At 33.7% G+C, this 16900-nt stretch overlaps 1 protein-coding gene across 1 annotated transcript in view; it reads right to left on the minus strand.

Annotated features, from left to right (window-relative positions):
- Positions 1-16900, minus strand: part of CFAP47 (cilia and flagella associated protein 47) — a gene marked incomplete at both ends in the record, with an annotated part of 301064 nt that overhangs the window by 200745 nt on the left and 83419 nt on the right. Inside the window, 2 exons of the mRNA XM_080353150.1 lie at positions 8239-8355; positions 8639-8736. Coding sequence (XP_080209276.1) covers positions 8239-8355; positions 8639-8736 — 215 coding nt within the window. The remainder of the gene's footprint in view (positions 1-8238; positions 8356-8638; positions 8737-16900) is intronic.

Consider the following 16900-nt stretch of genomic DNA (forward strand, 5'->3'; position numbering starts at 1 on the left):
AAAAGTTGCATGAAATTAACAGCCAGCTCTCAATGTTCACCATCATCTATCCTTCAAATACTACTGCAAGTAATAAAACCTCCCACACACAATGTTAGCCCAGATTGTGTGTCAGAAAATCGCAGCTAAGTTGGTAAGAGCACACAGATCCCTCCAGACGAGCAATGCTTATACCAATGACTGCTGCCTAAGTATTGCTTCCACGGGAACAAAAATCTCTCATGTGTATTGTAAGCACAAACATATTTGCTGATTCAAGATAGCAATCTATCTGTAAATCCAATTTAAAATTTCCCTGCTTCTCTGCATGTACATACTTCCCTCAGGCAGAGCTTCATAAGGACAGTCTTGTAACGTAACTTGAAAAATCAGCAAGCCTGCAACTTGCTAGATACGAAGCAAAGACTTGCAGTAGAAGAATGTGTGGGATCCCTCACGAGAATAGAGCAACTCCAAGTGATATTTGCCACATGACTCCAGCTGCAGTGGTATGGAGAGAGCATGTCATACTCCAGCAGAAGTCTTGGTTATCTTTTCTGTGTAAGTTAAGAGAGCAATATAAATGGTAATGTGACACTTTTGAGGAGGTCAGATTAATAAAAAAATTAAAAGTAAATACAGTCCATCTAATAAAATGCAATATTAATTGAATTATAGTGAATAATGAGACTAGGGTTTTGGTGCAAACACTTTTGTGAAATATTTTTTAAACTTTGCTCTTTTTATTAAAAAAAAAAAAAAAAAAAAAAACCACGTTAGATAACTTGGGTAAATTTTATTACCATTGAACCTTTTTAGGACCAAAACCTCTTAATAGTAAACTATGAGGAGTTGTATTGATTGTATGTTGTATTGATTTAATTTTCTTTTGGTACTTTGTCAGTCAAGTCTCATTTTAATATTTATTATGAATACTATTAAAATTCCTAAGGATCTATCAGAATGGCAAATATTCCTATACATTAATATTGCTTCTATAAACTACATTATACCAGTTTTTCACAGGACCATACTTTCAGCCTCCACATTATTTTATTTTTATGACCAGCTATATTCTTGCCCTCAACATGATTAGATTTTTATAGCCTAAACTGAGCATTAGAGGAAAAAAAACTCTTTCAATCCTATTTTAATTGATTCTTATGAGGCAATTTTCGTAATGAACCATCTATTCCAGAGTCTCAGTACTCTCCAGCAGATAGATCATGGGAATGGATACTATTTCTAAAGCAGCAGGATAAAGGAAACAGAGCAGCTAGTCAGTGACCTGCTCTCTGATGTGAGTCTATGTAGAAATATTATTTGCATTAGTTAATATTTCACCTGAGTACATTTCTGCCTATAGATGAGCCAATTCTGTAATATATTGAATGGCAAAAATGTTACACATCTAGATTATAACAAGAAAATGTAGCAATTTTTAAATCTAATGAAATTATTGTACAGATGATATTTTCCTCTGCAATATTAAGAAGATAAAACGAACAGTAAAAATCCAGATTATCAAAACATCTGAAAAAAACACATGACTTAAGAGTGTTCTCATATGTTCTAAATCATGATGAACTATAGATATGGGATTTGAAGTTTTGTTTTTCTCTCTCCCCTATTCAAATTTCTCTGAGGTGATAAAAAAAGTTTTTGGATGATTACTTAAAAACTCTTTTTTCTTGTAATTTCTGATAACAGAAAATTCTAGGAAGAAGGACAAGGAGAAAAGGAGAAGAGAGAAGAGAGAAAGGAGGCTAAAGGAGACGTAAAAATTTCATTCTCATTATCAGAAACATTTGGATAACTGCAGCTACTCTGCTTCCCAAGTATTTATGAAGAGAGTTGGTGAAAAGACGTGACATTTATTGGCCACATGGGCTGAAAAAGGAAGAAAACTTTTTTTTTGCCTTTTCTGGACTGCCATTACTGCAACAAGAGAGATGTACAGATATATCTATCACCTAACTATCTCGGTTAATTTTTATTTCCAAGTTAAAGTTTCACACTAGACCATATATTGCATTGCTTTTACAAAACAGCCAATGTAAAAAAACATCAGTAGCTTAAAGCAAATATTCCATGTAGAAAAACCTTTATATGACACAAAAACATAAGAGCAGCCTGTTGGCTCACACCACGGGCCAAAAGGACACCACCATAAACTGATGCCTAAATGAAAATGATTATATGGTAAGTACACATACATGTGAGTATTTCCCAGGCTTAAGCACAAGATTTCCTGAACCATTTATGATTTCTGTCTACTTTGAAATCTTCATTTCTTTTTCTTCCACGCCTACGCACAGTCTCACTTTGATTCTGTGTAAAAACTGTAAAAGCAGCATGAGAAAACAGCCTCCTTTTGAAGTTACGCTCAGGACAAACAAGAAAGAAGCTGGAAGAAAAGATGGAGTTGCAAGCTAAGTTTTCTTAATGAACATGCTCTAAATAAATGCAATAACACCAAGCATTTGAAGTAATGCTCACTTTCACAAGCCTACAGCATTCTAGTCCTACAAAAAGTACAATTTTATTTTCAAAGATTCAAGAGAAGAACACCAAGAAGTCAATAAAAGGAGCTTACTATATTTTTTCTTCATTTCCCAAAAAGCTTCACAGACTTATTACTGACTACAGCTCAGCCCTAATCAAAATAAATGCCTGTAGGCCTGCAAATTAAAGGCCCCTAGTCCTGCATGAATGTGTTCTGTGTGTTTTGTACTATAAGGAGTGTGAATTTTTGTTTTGTTTGGTACAACAAGAAGGAGAAACCTGTCAAGATGTATTAGAACAGACAAGATTTTTTACCTACATACTTATTAAATTAATCTTGCATTACATCTCACTATGTAACCTCTGAGATGTCTTAATTTCCTTTCTGCTTTATTAAGTTAGAGGCAGGTAGGAGATCCCATAGCACAGGCAGAACTGCATCTCCCCTGGTGGCAAATACATTGACTCCACAGAGCACAAAGGCAGGAAGAATTACTGGCTCCTTCCTCCCTCTTTTCTTGTCCTGTGCCCAGCCAAACATCATGTCCTACTCCCAGCAGTTCTAGCACTGCTCCTCCTCCAACCTCCTAAGAGAGAGAGTACAGCAACTCAGCACTGACCTGAAGTTTCCTTGTCGCTCTCTATAGTTTCCTAGATAATGCTTATTCTTGTCATTCTTAAGACTCATATCATACGCTCTTCATTCAGTGATATAATCATACGCTTCATCTTGTCTATCTATTTATTTCCATCATCATTGCTTTTTAAGTTTGTAATGTTTGGACACGCTTACTACGCAAAGTAAAAAATCTTCCTCCCTGACAAAACCATTAAACCTGAAGTCTGAAAAATATTCTGATGTTTTCCATTCACTTACCTCAGTAGTGGCTATTGAATGTTAACTAGTACTTGTAGGACAAATTATTCTACTATAACTGTGGTTTTACACCTCTGCTGTTTGTCTTTCCTGCATTTTCATTTAAGATAGCAAAGATGTCAGAGTAGATTATCTGTTGAAGCCTAACTTTCTTTTGTCACCTACTTCTACTCATCTCCACTTAGATCAGAACTTAATCCATCAGACTACATTATTCCATTTTATTCTGAGCTGAACTCATAAAACTGCATATTTGACATTAATCTACTACTCTAGGAACTAAATTAAACAAAAAATAAAAGTCAGTGTACTTCATAACAGCATTCAGCAGCAAATTCACAGTCTATATTTATTTTTGCTTTTAAAACTTTGTCTTAGCAAACAATAACAATTAACAAAGTTTACCATATTTATGTCTTAAATGGTATACATAATAAAGTTTCTCAAAATACGAAAAAGCCCCTCACATTTCTTGAAGGGTTGGCTGCTTGCTTGTTAGCTTTTTATTTGTGCTGCAGTGTTGCCTAGATAAAGAAAACACTGATGCTGACAAATCAGATAAGTTATCATCCTTCAATTTCTAAATATTCCAAGTTATGACTATATCAAAAATGGACGAGAAATTCAAGGACCAGTAGATTGGTTTTACTGTGAAAACAAAGTTACTTAAATATTACAACACCATCAGCTCTTTGCTGTTAACGCTATAACCAACTCTCCACATTTTCAATCACCTGTATAGTACACTAAAGGCTGGTCTTTAGTATTGCTGGTATGACTGACTCAGAAAACAGTTTGTTACTGCTTACAAATAATGACTATTGATTTTATGAAAATAGGTTTACAATGTACTGCAAAAATTAAATGGCATTAACTGCCTCTAAGTCATTCTATAATATTTAGAAAATGCTGGCAGTTCTGTTTTATTAGCATAGTACCGTAGTGGACTGATACCTAGAAAAGAGAATACTACCAACAAATACTAACCTATATCTAGAAAAGGAAAAGAAAATACGAATCAGGGTATTTTAAATAAAAAAAAAAAAATCAAAGTAACTATAAGCCAAAGCTCTGACAGACAGAAAAAAGAGAAAAACTTTATTAAAAGATATCAGGAAGCAGTAGACCACTGAACCACTTCTTCTGGCAATAACACTCTCGGTTTTTCTGAACACATAATTATTAGTTGAATAATATAATAAAGCAATTTATCTGACAGATGCAAAAATCATACATAAGGCTTGCCCCATTACAAAGCCTACAAAGCGATGATGAAAAGACATTCTGCAACAAAGAACAGCTTCTAGAAAGACACAAATAACTGAAAAATAGAATATACCTGGAATCAGTGACCATGAAATATTACCTAGGTAACCAATTTGAACCAACAATGGCAAATGCCTAATGAAAATTATGGTGGAAGTATTAAACAAATAGAAGGTAATAAAAATCTTATACTAGATTTCAGAAACAGATTCATATGTTAATCTTTATTAGTTATTTCCAGATTTGTGAGGCTTAAACACTGACCTTAAAAGATAAACATATGGCAAACAATGTTGTTTGTGAAGAAAAGGAGGCTCCTAAGTTTGTATACACTTTGTTTATACAACTACAGCAGATAAATTTTCTGTAAGCTGGAAATCAGTGTCAGAATAGAACAGTCAGCAAGTCTGGAAAAAAGATCAGAAGATTCTTACATACACTGGAAATAAAAAAATTCTATGTTGCTGTATTTCTGTCCTTTTCTTCATTGGCTGCCAACAGCATCTTCTCTCCTTCTTTTCAGACTCAGGTCTTGGGGTTATCATCTACCCTCTTTCTTACTCATATGGCAATGTTACTGCCCAGTTTCACTAGTTTCTACTCCACAATGATGCTGTATTCTTGCCTTCATCTCAACAGAACAGACACATCTATTTTCAGTTTCTTAACACTCTCCAACTTTACTGATGTCATCTTTTACAGCTCATTTGAAAATATGCTCCCTTTTACTTGGTGCCAAATATAAACGTCAGTATTGTTAGCCCCAACTTTAAATCGGTCACTAGAAAATTGAATTTCTCTACTGGATATCCCCAATTACTGCATCTTCTCTCTTAATTTATCCTTGTCACATACATTCCCTCCATATCACTGTTATCCACGATCCTACCTTGCAATATTTTATTTTGGGCTTTCAATTAGATCTTCTTCAAAACAAAGCATTTTAGAACTTAAAAATATCAAACACAAAGTAAAAATACATAGAAATACAGAACTAATACTCCAGGCTTGAACGGTCAGTCATCATTAGAAAGTGAAAACAAAGAATTTCGTGCCCAAAGTGCTTCATCTTAAGCCTATATCTTAATCCTTTAGAGGATTTAAAAGCCTTGAACTCCATTAGAAGTATCATTTAAACTTGCAGCTGAAGTCTTCCAGACAGTTAAACTTCTTTACTATTACAGAACCTTAGATTTTTGACATGATTGAAAGTGCCATCTACTGCAAACCTAATACAAGTTTCAGCTCGTGCTCTCACCACTACCCCTGCACAAATTAATGCAAAGCTGTTCTGAAAGTTCAGAAGTAGTGATTGCCTGATAGTCAAGAAATTTTCCAATGCTCTTGGAACATTTAAGCCTGCTAAATTTAAGAGAAAAGACTATCAGAAAAATCCCAAATTAGAACATTTTAGCAACAGGATTCATGTATTTTACTGCTTTTGTTGCTGAAGAACAAGAAGCTTAACAAATTTCTACAGTAGTCTTAGAAAAGCATATATGAATTCCAATAAATCTACGTAAAAAGTAACCTTTACCACCACCTTTTTTTTTTTTTTTTACTTTCCACAATATTCTGTTTATACAACATGCCTTAGCTAGAACTAAAATACAGCCCTCGAAGATCCAAGATCTGTTCCTTTTCCTGGTGTTGACCGACCATATAGCTTTCTTTAAAATTACTAGTCTGTACAGAAACAGATTTTTCCATCTATAAAAACACCAATACTCGAAAAAAGAAAATAAAAAATTTAAAAAAAAAAAAAAGGCAAAAAAGCCAAATTAATAATATTGTAGTACTGTAGACATTGTAGTCCTAAAAGACACAAAGTGCAGTAAGGAGAATGTCCTAGAGTTCTATTTCCACCTTTAATGTGGTTAATTCCTTTTGCATATCTGCATCCAGACCCTGCCTTCATGTGCTGAACTGCCTGTTTTTCCTATCAAAATCTGAGGCAAAATATGCCTTAATTTTGAGGATTATACCTGGATGATTTTTTTTTACACTTCCTGTCAGTCACAAGTATACAAAATGCTAGATTTTCTTGGTTTAGCCTGTCATGGCAAAGGCATTTATAACAGCATATTTGTATCAGGATGTGGGAGGAAGACAGTAGCTGATACTACTGGAAACAGCAGGGTTAATTTTTCCCTGTAATCATAACACAATTGAAAGGAAAGGGAATTAAGAAGTTTTAGCTGAGTTTCCTTTCATACCACCTTATTCACACCAGACCTCTCTCTCTCTAATTCCTAATACCATTAATTTATTTGGAAAGTTTCCTCATACACTAACAAATACGATGCCTATTCTACTGTATCTTACTCTAGGCAACCCAACATGCTCCAAACCCACCCTGGCCCATCACAGTCCCTGACATCCACTTTGCTCATGATGGAAGCTACATCACTCTGCAAATTCTTAAGAGAAATATGTGCATTTAAAGTTTTTGCTAGTTTTGGTAAGGACAGGATTTTTAATGACTCAGGGAGCAAAAGTAAAAAAGGGAATCTGCTATTTTAAATATGTAATAGTTTGGTAACTAACAGACACAACTAGCACATGGAAGAGAAGAGCATGAATCCTTGTGAGCATGTAACCTCATGATACAGCCTACTTCCATTGCTATTAACAAGCCATAAGCTTTCTACTGAATTTGCGGGGCCTCAGCACTTGGGTTTGATAAGTCTCTGTCAGAAAGCTTGTTCACCCACTTGTAGAGTTTTGGTTTACTTGGTTTAGCTGTGACAGCAACCTTTTTAATTGATCAGGCCTCTGTGACTAATTTGTTTTATCTTTGTATGGTCCTACCAGAACTCACAGCTATAAATAACTCACAAATGGCCAGTTAAAGAAATGAAAACTGGGAAGAGGAGAAAACTGGTTTCAGGGGCAACAAAAAGAATACAGAAATGATAACTACCTTATGTAAAGGGCACTATATAGAGAAAATTTGGAGCTGTAGGCAAATGAAAAATAACAGATGTAAAGCATGTTATTAAATATATAAAAATGATCCTAACTGGATCCTATGTTGAAGAAGAAACTAACATCAGCAACATCATACTTGTCTCATAAAAGGACATCGGAAACTGACAGCTTACAGTGTTACTCTCAGCAGAAGTCCAAAGCTACTGATTTCTGTGTGCATCAAATCTGGGACAGAAGCCTCATGGGCCTTTGTGATTAGACAGATGCACAAAAGTGTCATCAGGCATTCATATATTCTTTTACCACTCCTTTTTATGTTTAAGTGCATGATGATTATTCTTGAATATACTGTTTTCTAAATGATGTTAGAATATTAAAAATAAATTCCATTCAGGCTTTCATTGTGTGATTTACAGTGCTAGATTCTGAACCAAATTAATCCTATATTCAGCTAGTTGTATATATGTGATTCTACAAATTAAGGAAGCATGGAAACTATTTGTAATTCAGTGCATTTTTATGAAGTAATATTTTAGTTACCATCATAAAGTAGCACATCATGAAGCAAAACTGCTTCACTAAAATCTTAACTTAATTTGATGTACAATATTAATATCATAAAAGAATATACATATATATGTGTGTATATATATAAGAACTGCTAGTATAAAATCATTTACCTCTATGTCTATAGCCAGACTGACAGCACGCATAGCATTCACAAGTATCAAAGCGTTGTGCAGAAACTGTTCAGGTGTTCTTGGTTTAGTATACATTCTTACAAAGTGAGTAGCAATCTAGAGAAGAAAGAAATATCAAAGTTTTGTTCTTCCATTAAGCAAAATTACTATGTTTGTATTTTCAGGCTTTCAGCAATCCATGAGATCTAAATTTTCAACTAAAATTCCCTATGAAGAATATACCTAGAGAAAATAAAAATACTGAAATAGTCACTCTAGACTTACTAAATGTGTTTTTTTTTTCTTTTTAAAAACCACATAACGCAACAGTTCTAACAGAAAATAAGGCCTTAATTAATAAACTGTATAAAAATTGCACAGTATCAAGAAAAGTCCTTACCAAATATGGGCAATAAGCTGCCAGCTGTGCTGCCAATACCAGACTGTCTAGAAGATCTTGGTCAAAATTTACTATCCATCTCATCGGAGGTACTTCGCCTGATTTTAAAAGAGAACGGAATTAATCAGATTCTTTTCCCCTGAGATGCTTAGTTTTATTCTAGATAGATATGATAACTATGTGAAATGACTGAGTAGAAGAACGAACAGAAAAAGGAAACATCTGTTCACATGGAGAATTTCCCAGGCACAATTCTCTTCCAAGGCCATTGCTGAAAACATGAAAAATCTCACCTAGAATATTGTAACTATTATTCATACACTGATAGAGATTGTGAGAGTATTCATCACAAAGGAAGGGAAAGCAGGTAAGCTAAACTTCACCTCACAGATCTGGAACCTAAACATGTAAATTTCTTTTATTTTTATAGGCATAACAATCATAGGGCCACAGAAACTCACAAAAATATGCATGAATACTTTAAAGTTGTAATGTTTAAACACACGAGAAGGAAAAGGTTATTAATTTTCTTTAAGGTCATTAAATTATTTGGCACAAATGCAAAATAAATGAAAGCTAACAGCTCAGTTCCTGCAGCATAGATCATTACTTCTACAATTGTATTATAAAAGCCTATGCCTCACAAGGTTAATTTTTTTACATTTCTAATGTTTTTATTTAAAAAATAATTAATTAAGTAAGTAAGTAAATATAGTTTATTTATTAGTATTTCTTATTCAAAGCCTTCCATATCTTACATGTTTAATACAGCATTTAAACAACAGGCTTTTGCTCGTAAGCATCGTAATAAACCATAGGAAGAACACAATCATTTGAAAACTCTCAACCTGAGATATTCTCTAAAAAAAGTTGCTGACATACCAATGACTAAACATTTTAAATCAATGTCTATACCAAATTACCAGTACAGATAATGTACAGTTTGTGAAGCATGAACATAGAGAACTTGATCCTTTTTTAAGGAGAGGAAGCTTGTCAAAAAGATTCAAGTACTGAGTCATGCCTTCTCTATTCTGTTATTTGCAGTTTCTTCCAAATTCTCTTGCAAAAATATCTATTGTCTAATTTTGCTTTATTTTCTTACTGTCTCAGGTCCAAGCTCCCAAATTTAGGGAACATTTTGGACTTCAGCAAGTGGCAAGGTTTTTAGATAAACCAGGACCATGCTTTCTCATATAGGACAAATTAGGTGGCTTTTATTTCACTATACATCCAGAGAGGGTATTGTTTACTAAGTTTGAAGCTTCCTAAGAATGCTACAGAATCTGAGGTGATCAAAACTCTCCTATGCATTATAAACAGATAAACATATTAACATTATAATATAAAGAAATGTTCTTTTCTTTAAAAAATGCTACCATTAAAAGATAAAAAAGTAGCACTGAACTGTTATGGTAGTAATATAACAATGTTCAGCTCAGTCCACTATCTTCATTAGCAAAAGAAGAATTTGAAGGTACCAGTACTTGACATAGAAATAATTTAAAACAACAAAAGCGTAAAATGTTTCACCATGTCACACATTTCAGACCCTTATTTCAAGTATGTCCCTATTAAGAGCTTCATTCTACAAGACCAAACACATGAAAGCAGGAGCACAAATCATGTATATTTTAAAGGTCTCTAACTTTAAAGAAAGAATACTATAAACTAAATGTAAGTTCAAGGAAGGGAAAAGGATAGATTCTTTATGCACTTGGAATAAACTTGTCTCATTATGTGGTCAAGAATGTTGAATCTTTTGCTCTCGTGAATTAGGTGACGCTATATTACAAATATTACTGAGAGTTTTAAACTTGAGACAGTATTTTTGGGTGTGTTACATACTCTATGAATAAAAACTATCAAAACTACACTGATTAAGAAAGAAAGTAGGCTGTATATTAAAAATCGTTAAATTTCTTAAGGTAACCTCATTCACTCCTAAGTGTCTCCAGACATCAGCCAGGCTGATGTAATCGAGCAAGTTATTGTCCAAAAGCCAGGTCACAAACCCAAAACCAATCAAATTGGAAAAAATAAATTCTAATCTTAAACTGAAACAGTGCTAACCATTCCATGTAGAGTTGAAGACACTATGAATCTTCAAAATTATTCTTTTACCACCACTTATTTTGCTTGACTTTCTACTTCTTTGATTGCCTTTACCCACCTACTTTTGTTTGATATTAAATGTGATTGCAAAATTGTAATTAGTGATAGGGAAAAAGTAGATAAATGTTGTTGCTAATGTCAGATCATAATTTATCAACATCAGCTCAAGTAACTTCAATTGGTTCCCCAAGAAGTACAGTAAAATCAAATTTGAAAATAACTAGCTGTTACAGATACAGGCATAAATTTGGTTGTGGAACTCCTAATTTATACCAAACAGATTAGTTATAAGCTTATAAAATTGTTTTACAGTGCTGTAAATACTGTGTTTCAGACTAAACTTTAGAGAAAAACTATTCAAGAACCAAATAGAATAAAAAAAACATGGGGCAAACCATTAAATAGGAAGTACGTTCAGATAGAATCCTATATTCATGCAAAATAAATATATCAAATTATGACCTCAAATAAAAATTAATCCTAGGAAAGGCTCATTTTTAAATACTTGCTGTGTATATATACTTGCTGTATACATATACTCACTGTATACACATTGTATGAAGAATAAGCTAGCTAACACACAAGATAATTTTATGTAATTGTGACTTTATACATCATAGAAGAGTGAAATTTCATGCAATTTTCATGAATATACAGAAGTAACATTTGACATGCATATGCTTTGCACCAGGAGGTGCTGGTTCATTATGATCCCACTAAGACACTCAGACTTCATTAAGTATCACTGCAAGGTATTGGAGCTAACGCTATAGGGAAAAAGAGTTTATTACAAATAACCTTACATCTCTCTAGACACTCGGAACCCCAGGTTGTGCAGCACTGGAACCGACCTCCACTCAGGATGCAGCACACTGTAGAGACGCAGTCTGTGCGAGGGCTACCTCTTATAGGATTTTGTTAAAACGAAAGACTTCTGCTACTCATTTCCACTGTCAGATGAAAATGACATTAACATGAGAACTTGGTGCTGCAGTTTTAGTTAGTTACAGACAAGGGCACGCTGGTGGCGTAATCACTGGCACCAAATGAGAGCTGCCTACAGACTCCTCTGTTACGATCAGCTGGAGAAGTTGACCCTGTAGCCAAGAGAGAAGCACAGCACAGCCCCACGCCTGCTCAGGTTAACTGTCATGTGGATCACTTGGCTCCTTTATGTACAATGAACTTCTTAGGAAGAAGTTAGAATCACTGCAACATATTAATGTTTTGGTATATTTTGGTAAATTTAAATTTGGCGAGAAGTTCCCGAAAATGGTTTAATTAAAAATTATAACCAAAAAAAAAAAAAATACCCTTCACAGAAAACACCCAAAGCAGAAGTATTTTTCATTACCAAGTACTTTTTGATGAAGGACTAGTACTTTGTGAGGAAGCTTCAGAATTATCCTTTGTTGATTTTGAAAGTAAAAAAAAAAAAATATGGAGGAATCAAGTCTTCCATTAGTGATCCAAAACTGCATTTGAAGTACCAGCCAAAAATAATTATTTAGAAGACAATTCTGTACAGAACTTATGACTTGACACAAAAAAGGCATTCAGGAAAAAAAACGTACTCTGTAGGGAAAGATCCTTCTTTGTGTCATGAGCACCAGAAAAAGAGCTTCAGAAGGATTTGGTGTGCTATTAAGAAATATATTATACACCTAAAACAACCTTACAGCCTGATACTTTAAGAGTCTGTCAGTTCTAACAGGGGTTTTTTGTTGTTAGTTTGTTGAGTTTTTTTAACTTCACGCTCATGTACAATGATGTCGGAATAAAGATGTTGTTTGGTCTACCTTACTAGAGATTTAACATTACTCCTACAAAAGACTTTCAAGCAGGGTGCTAAAGATAATTTTGTTAAGTGCTACAATAAATACCCTGTGCAAGTTGAAAAAAAGAATGTATCAAAAATTCAGTAGGAAAGTTATTGGAATATTAATAATTAATTAAAATTAAATAATTGTCAACCTACAAACTTCTGTAACATACTCTAAGCAAAATCTTTCTTTCAAGATTCTTTTGTTCATTTTGTTCATTCTGTCATTTATGGAATACAGATGCCTCAGCATCTGAAATACTTAAAAGTCTATCACTTCACATTAGCTATTTGAAGATACTTCAGCATATGCAGATAGTTCTAGTAAGAAAGAATAGAAGCAGATGCTGCACCAAAGACATGTAATTTAGTTTACCACTAATTATTTTAGTTTACCACTTCTGTGTGGTGATGTTTAGACTTGGTCCCAAATCCCTTATTTTTTCCTATTCATGCTGTAATGTGACTTCAAACATTATTTCAAATGAAAGAAAAGATCAGCAGGCCAACACGTTTGAAAGTCGATGGCTGCTGCTGCCCACACCTCTGTCTGCAATGATCTGTCTCATCACGCTCTTCAATCTCTTCCCACTGCTTTTGTTCATACATTCAATTACAGTCAACAAGACTGGCTTTCACAGCCTTACAATCTTGGATCTAAGCATGTGTAACTTTAGCCAACATCTTCCCCTTCTGTCTAAAACCCATTTGCCATTTCAGAAGACAGATGGAGATCTTACTATGAATGAATCATTATATAAAATATGTTCTATCAGATTTTAATTCTGTTAACAATTACACTGTTCTCAAACAGGCTCTTTTCTTCTGGAAGGTCCTAAAGTGTTATTTTGTTCCATTTAAATTCTTATAAAATAACCTCTAATAGTTTAAATAAAAGAACTGGCTTAAAATGAGAGGCAAACTTTATCCTCCTTTTTACAGAAAACAAAGTTTCTTCTAGAACATTAAAAAAAAAATATTTCAAATCACTATCTAAAAAAATATTTTCTGAAGAAAGTTTAATCCATTTAAGATTTCAAATGATGTTTCTTTTATTGTCATTGTTTCATTATTACAGACAGAAAACAATTGACATTTTCTTCTAAATATTCATGTAACATACAATTAAAAAAATATTTTAAAACTGTTTAAAAGGATATTAGAATGGAAATTTCATTTTCTGTAAGTTTGTAAATCAAAATTAAAACATTCATTTATAAATTTATTTTTTAAGAAATAATTTTAAAAAAAGGAAATGAAAAATTTCAATGTGTAAGAATTAGTTTTTTCCTATTGTTTAACTAAAACAACTTTTTTCAAGCAGAAAACTCCAAGTTTAAAGGTCCTTGATAATTCTGGAGGGCAAGGTACCGAAGATGAAGTCTGACTGGATATATAACATCTCCCTGTTACCTGTGACAGGAACAGAACATAGTAAATATCGGCCTCAACATCTAAATCAGGACGGGATTAATTTTAACTAAATGCAGACCTCAGTTTCACAAATGTCAACAGTAGGAGACATAAATTTCATCCCAACTCCTTGGTAAATTGTTTGCAGGTATTTCAAAAATATTTAATGTAGTCACTGCAAAAACAAATACAAACTTAGTCTTTTTAATATAAATCCATCATATTATTGATCATAGTTGGGACCTATAAAATTCAACAATCTGTTATCTTTTTTTATTAATAGAACTCAGACTCATTCTCAGTATACAATATTGGTATTTTTAATAAATCACTATGTCCACATTTTTATTTTTAACTTTTAAGATTAACTACTTCTGCTTTCATTTTAAATTAGGTCCAATATTGAATTGTTCTTCAGGTTAGTCATCTAGATTGATTTGCTCAGCCTGGTTACAAAAACTCATTAAACTAGATACTTCGATCAAAAAGTAAACTTTGTTGTTTAACGTATTTTAACTTTAAATGTTACTTTAAGCATACCAGTAGCTACCTTTACGCTTCTGATGAAAATATTACTTGAGCACGCTTGTCCCTTACATCAATATACTTTCTTCTATCTCCACTAATACTTTCATGTTGGTAGAATTGTCCACATGGCAGCAAAGTGGATGTGGGGCTTAACAAGAAAGGGTAAAACATTTCTTTATTTTTTAATCTGGATCACACCAATCTGGTTTACCATGCAGCCACATAAATGGCTGTGCCTGTGAAAATGAAACATGGTAGTACTATTGTTTAAAAAATATTTATTGAACTGTAGTTTAATAGCCTCTGTAAATGGGAACATGGAAAAAAAAAAAAAAAAAAGGGAAATACTTTCCCATGTTGACTAATTAAATACTTTTATAACTATTTTTCTTGTTTTCCAGTCAATTCTTCTACTAGCAATCAACCTACTTAAATGCTTGTGAATAAATTAGTCAGAAAACATAATTTATTTTTCCTAGATTTTTCAAATCTAGCAGCAAATCTGCCAGCTAACAACTCTACTATAATTAAGTTTTTAAATATAATTACTCAGTTTCAGTAGAAATAAACAGTGGAAATCAGAAGTCTTACTCAGGATTCCTCATTTTCTTCTAAGCAAATAAATGTGTGGAAGTTCATTTGTATCGGCACTTAGTGGAAAAAAAAAAAAAAAAGTAGCATTAAAAAAACCACTACTAATGGATCTTTAAGATAAAGATTCCCAGACAAGATCATGATGAAAGCCAGTTTGATGGGTGTGGGAGGCCAAAAATAGCTTAAAATGTAAATGCAAACAAGTAGCATATAACTTTGTCTGGTTGGAGGGGGGAGGAGAGGAAATTGTCCAAAGCTGAACTTCTTAATTCTGATACAGATTCCTGCTACCTGCCAGCTGCTTCCAATAGGGACTGGCTGCAAATTTTGATAACATCTAGACTAAAGTGGCATGTTCTGAATCCTCCCATTAATGAAGAAGCATGAGACAGAAGCACCAATAAGGCTGATCAGAAGTTATACTTCTGCACATGGACTATTCAGGTTGACAAAACTTGGAACTTTGAGTTATGGAAAGAAGAGACTAAAAACAAGCATTCCCAAAAAGCAGCAATCTTGATGACACAATAGGAGACTTGAAAGAAGGTGAAGAGGTTCCTAACTGGATGAAGGATCTTGGAAGTGGGAGAAAACCCTGAAGATCAGAGAAATGCATAAAGGCAAATGGCAGCAGATGCCCAAGGACTTTGGTGAGTGACTCCTGAGACTGGTAACTGTGAGCAGCAACATGAATTTACATGACATCTGTGTGATCTTCTCAGACCAGTAGCAACCTCCCTGCTAGAAAGGGAATTTGATACTTTGTGAACATAGCACTGTGAGGAGTGACTGTTGTGCCAAGGAAGGTTTGGATTGGATATTGGGAAAAAATTCTTCACGGAAAGGGTTGTAAAGCACTGGAACAGGCTGCCCACGGAAGTGGTGGAGCCACCATCCCTGGAGTCTAAAAGGCATGTAGATTAGGTTCTTAGGGACATGGTTTAGTATTAGAGTTAGGTTATGGTTGGCTTCGATCACCTTGGGGGTCTCTTCCAACCAAAATGATTCTATAATTCCATCATATGGGATAAGAGTTCTGATCTTTCTGGTTCTTCAATAAACCCCAGTATCCTGATCCATCACAGGCTGTCATTTACTCTGAATCACCCATGACAACAGGTGAAAATACTTCATGAAAGAAAATAATCACACAGGATTAACTTAGAGCAGACATTCAGTCACTGTTATGTAGTAAAATCAGACATTTACTATGGTTATGTATAGCTAAAATATATTGCAGATGCATCTGCAAGTGAACTAAAAGGAGTTCTGTTTCAATTGTTGATCCCACTCAATACTAAAGTAAGCAACGTTCATATTCAGTTCAGTGATTTGGGACTAACTTAATTTCTGCATTTGTTTATTTTAATAGGCTATTTTATTTTTAACTTGTAGTGGCACCATGCAGCATGCGTGCAGTAATCAAGAACAACAGCATTGGCCAACTTTCTCATGGCAGTGTGTCTTTAAGAGTTGGTTTAACCTGCCCTCTCTTTTCATGAAGCATTTCCAGATAGAAACAAAGTTTTTCAATGGCAGTCTAATTATTAATTTCCATATTTAATTATTTTTAATTGAAGAAGTCCAGATTTATTGAGTTTTTAAAAATTTTATGGCTTTTAAGAAGTCTCTGAAACATATTTTACATCAATTATTTAATATATAGTCTCATTCCTAATTCATCCTGAATGTAGAAAAATCAGATTTGTCAAAATCAAAATTTACGTGAGAATGTTTTCAGATTTAGATGTTTTCCCTCTCTTGTCCAAGAAAGAGAAATAAGAGATCAA

This window comes from Nesoenas mayeri (genome assembly GCF_963082525.1).
Source record: "Nesoenas mayeri genome assembly, chromosome: 1".
Classification (NCBI taxonomy): domain Eukaryota; kingdom Metazoa; phylum Chordata; class Aves; order Columbiformes; family Columbidae; genus Nesoenas; species Nesoenas mayeri.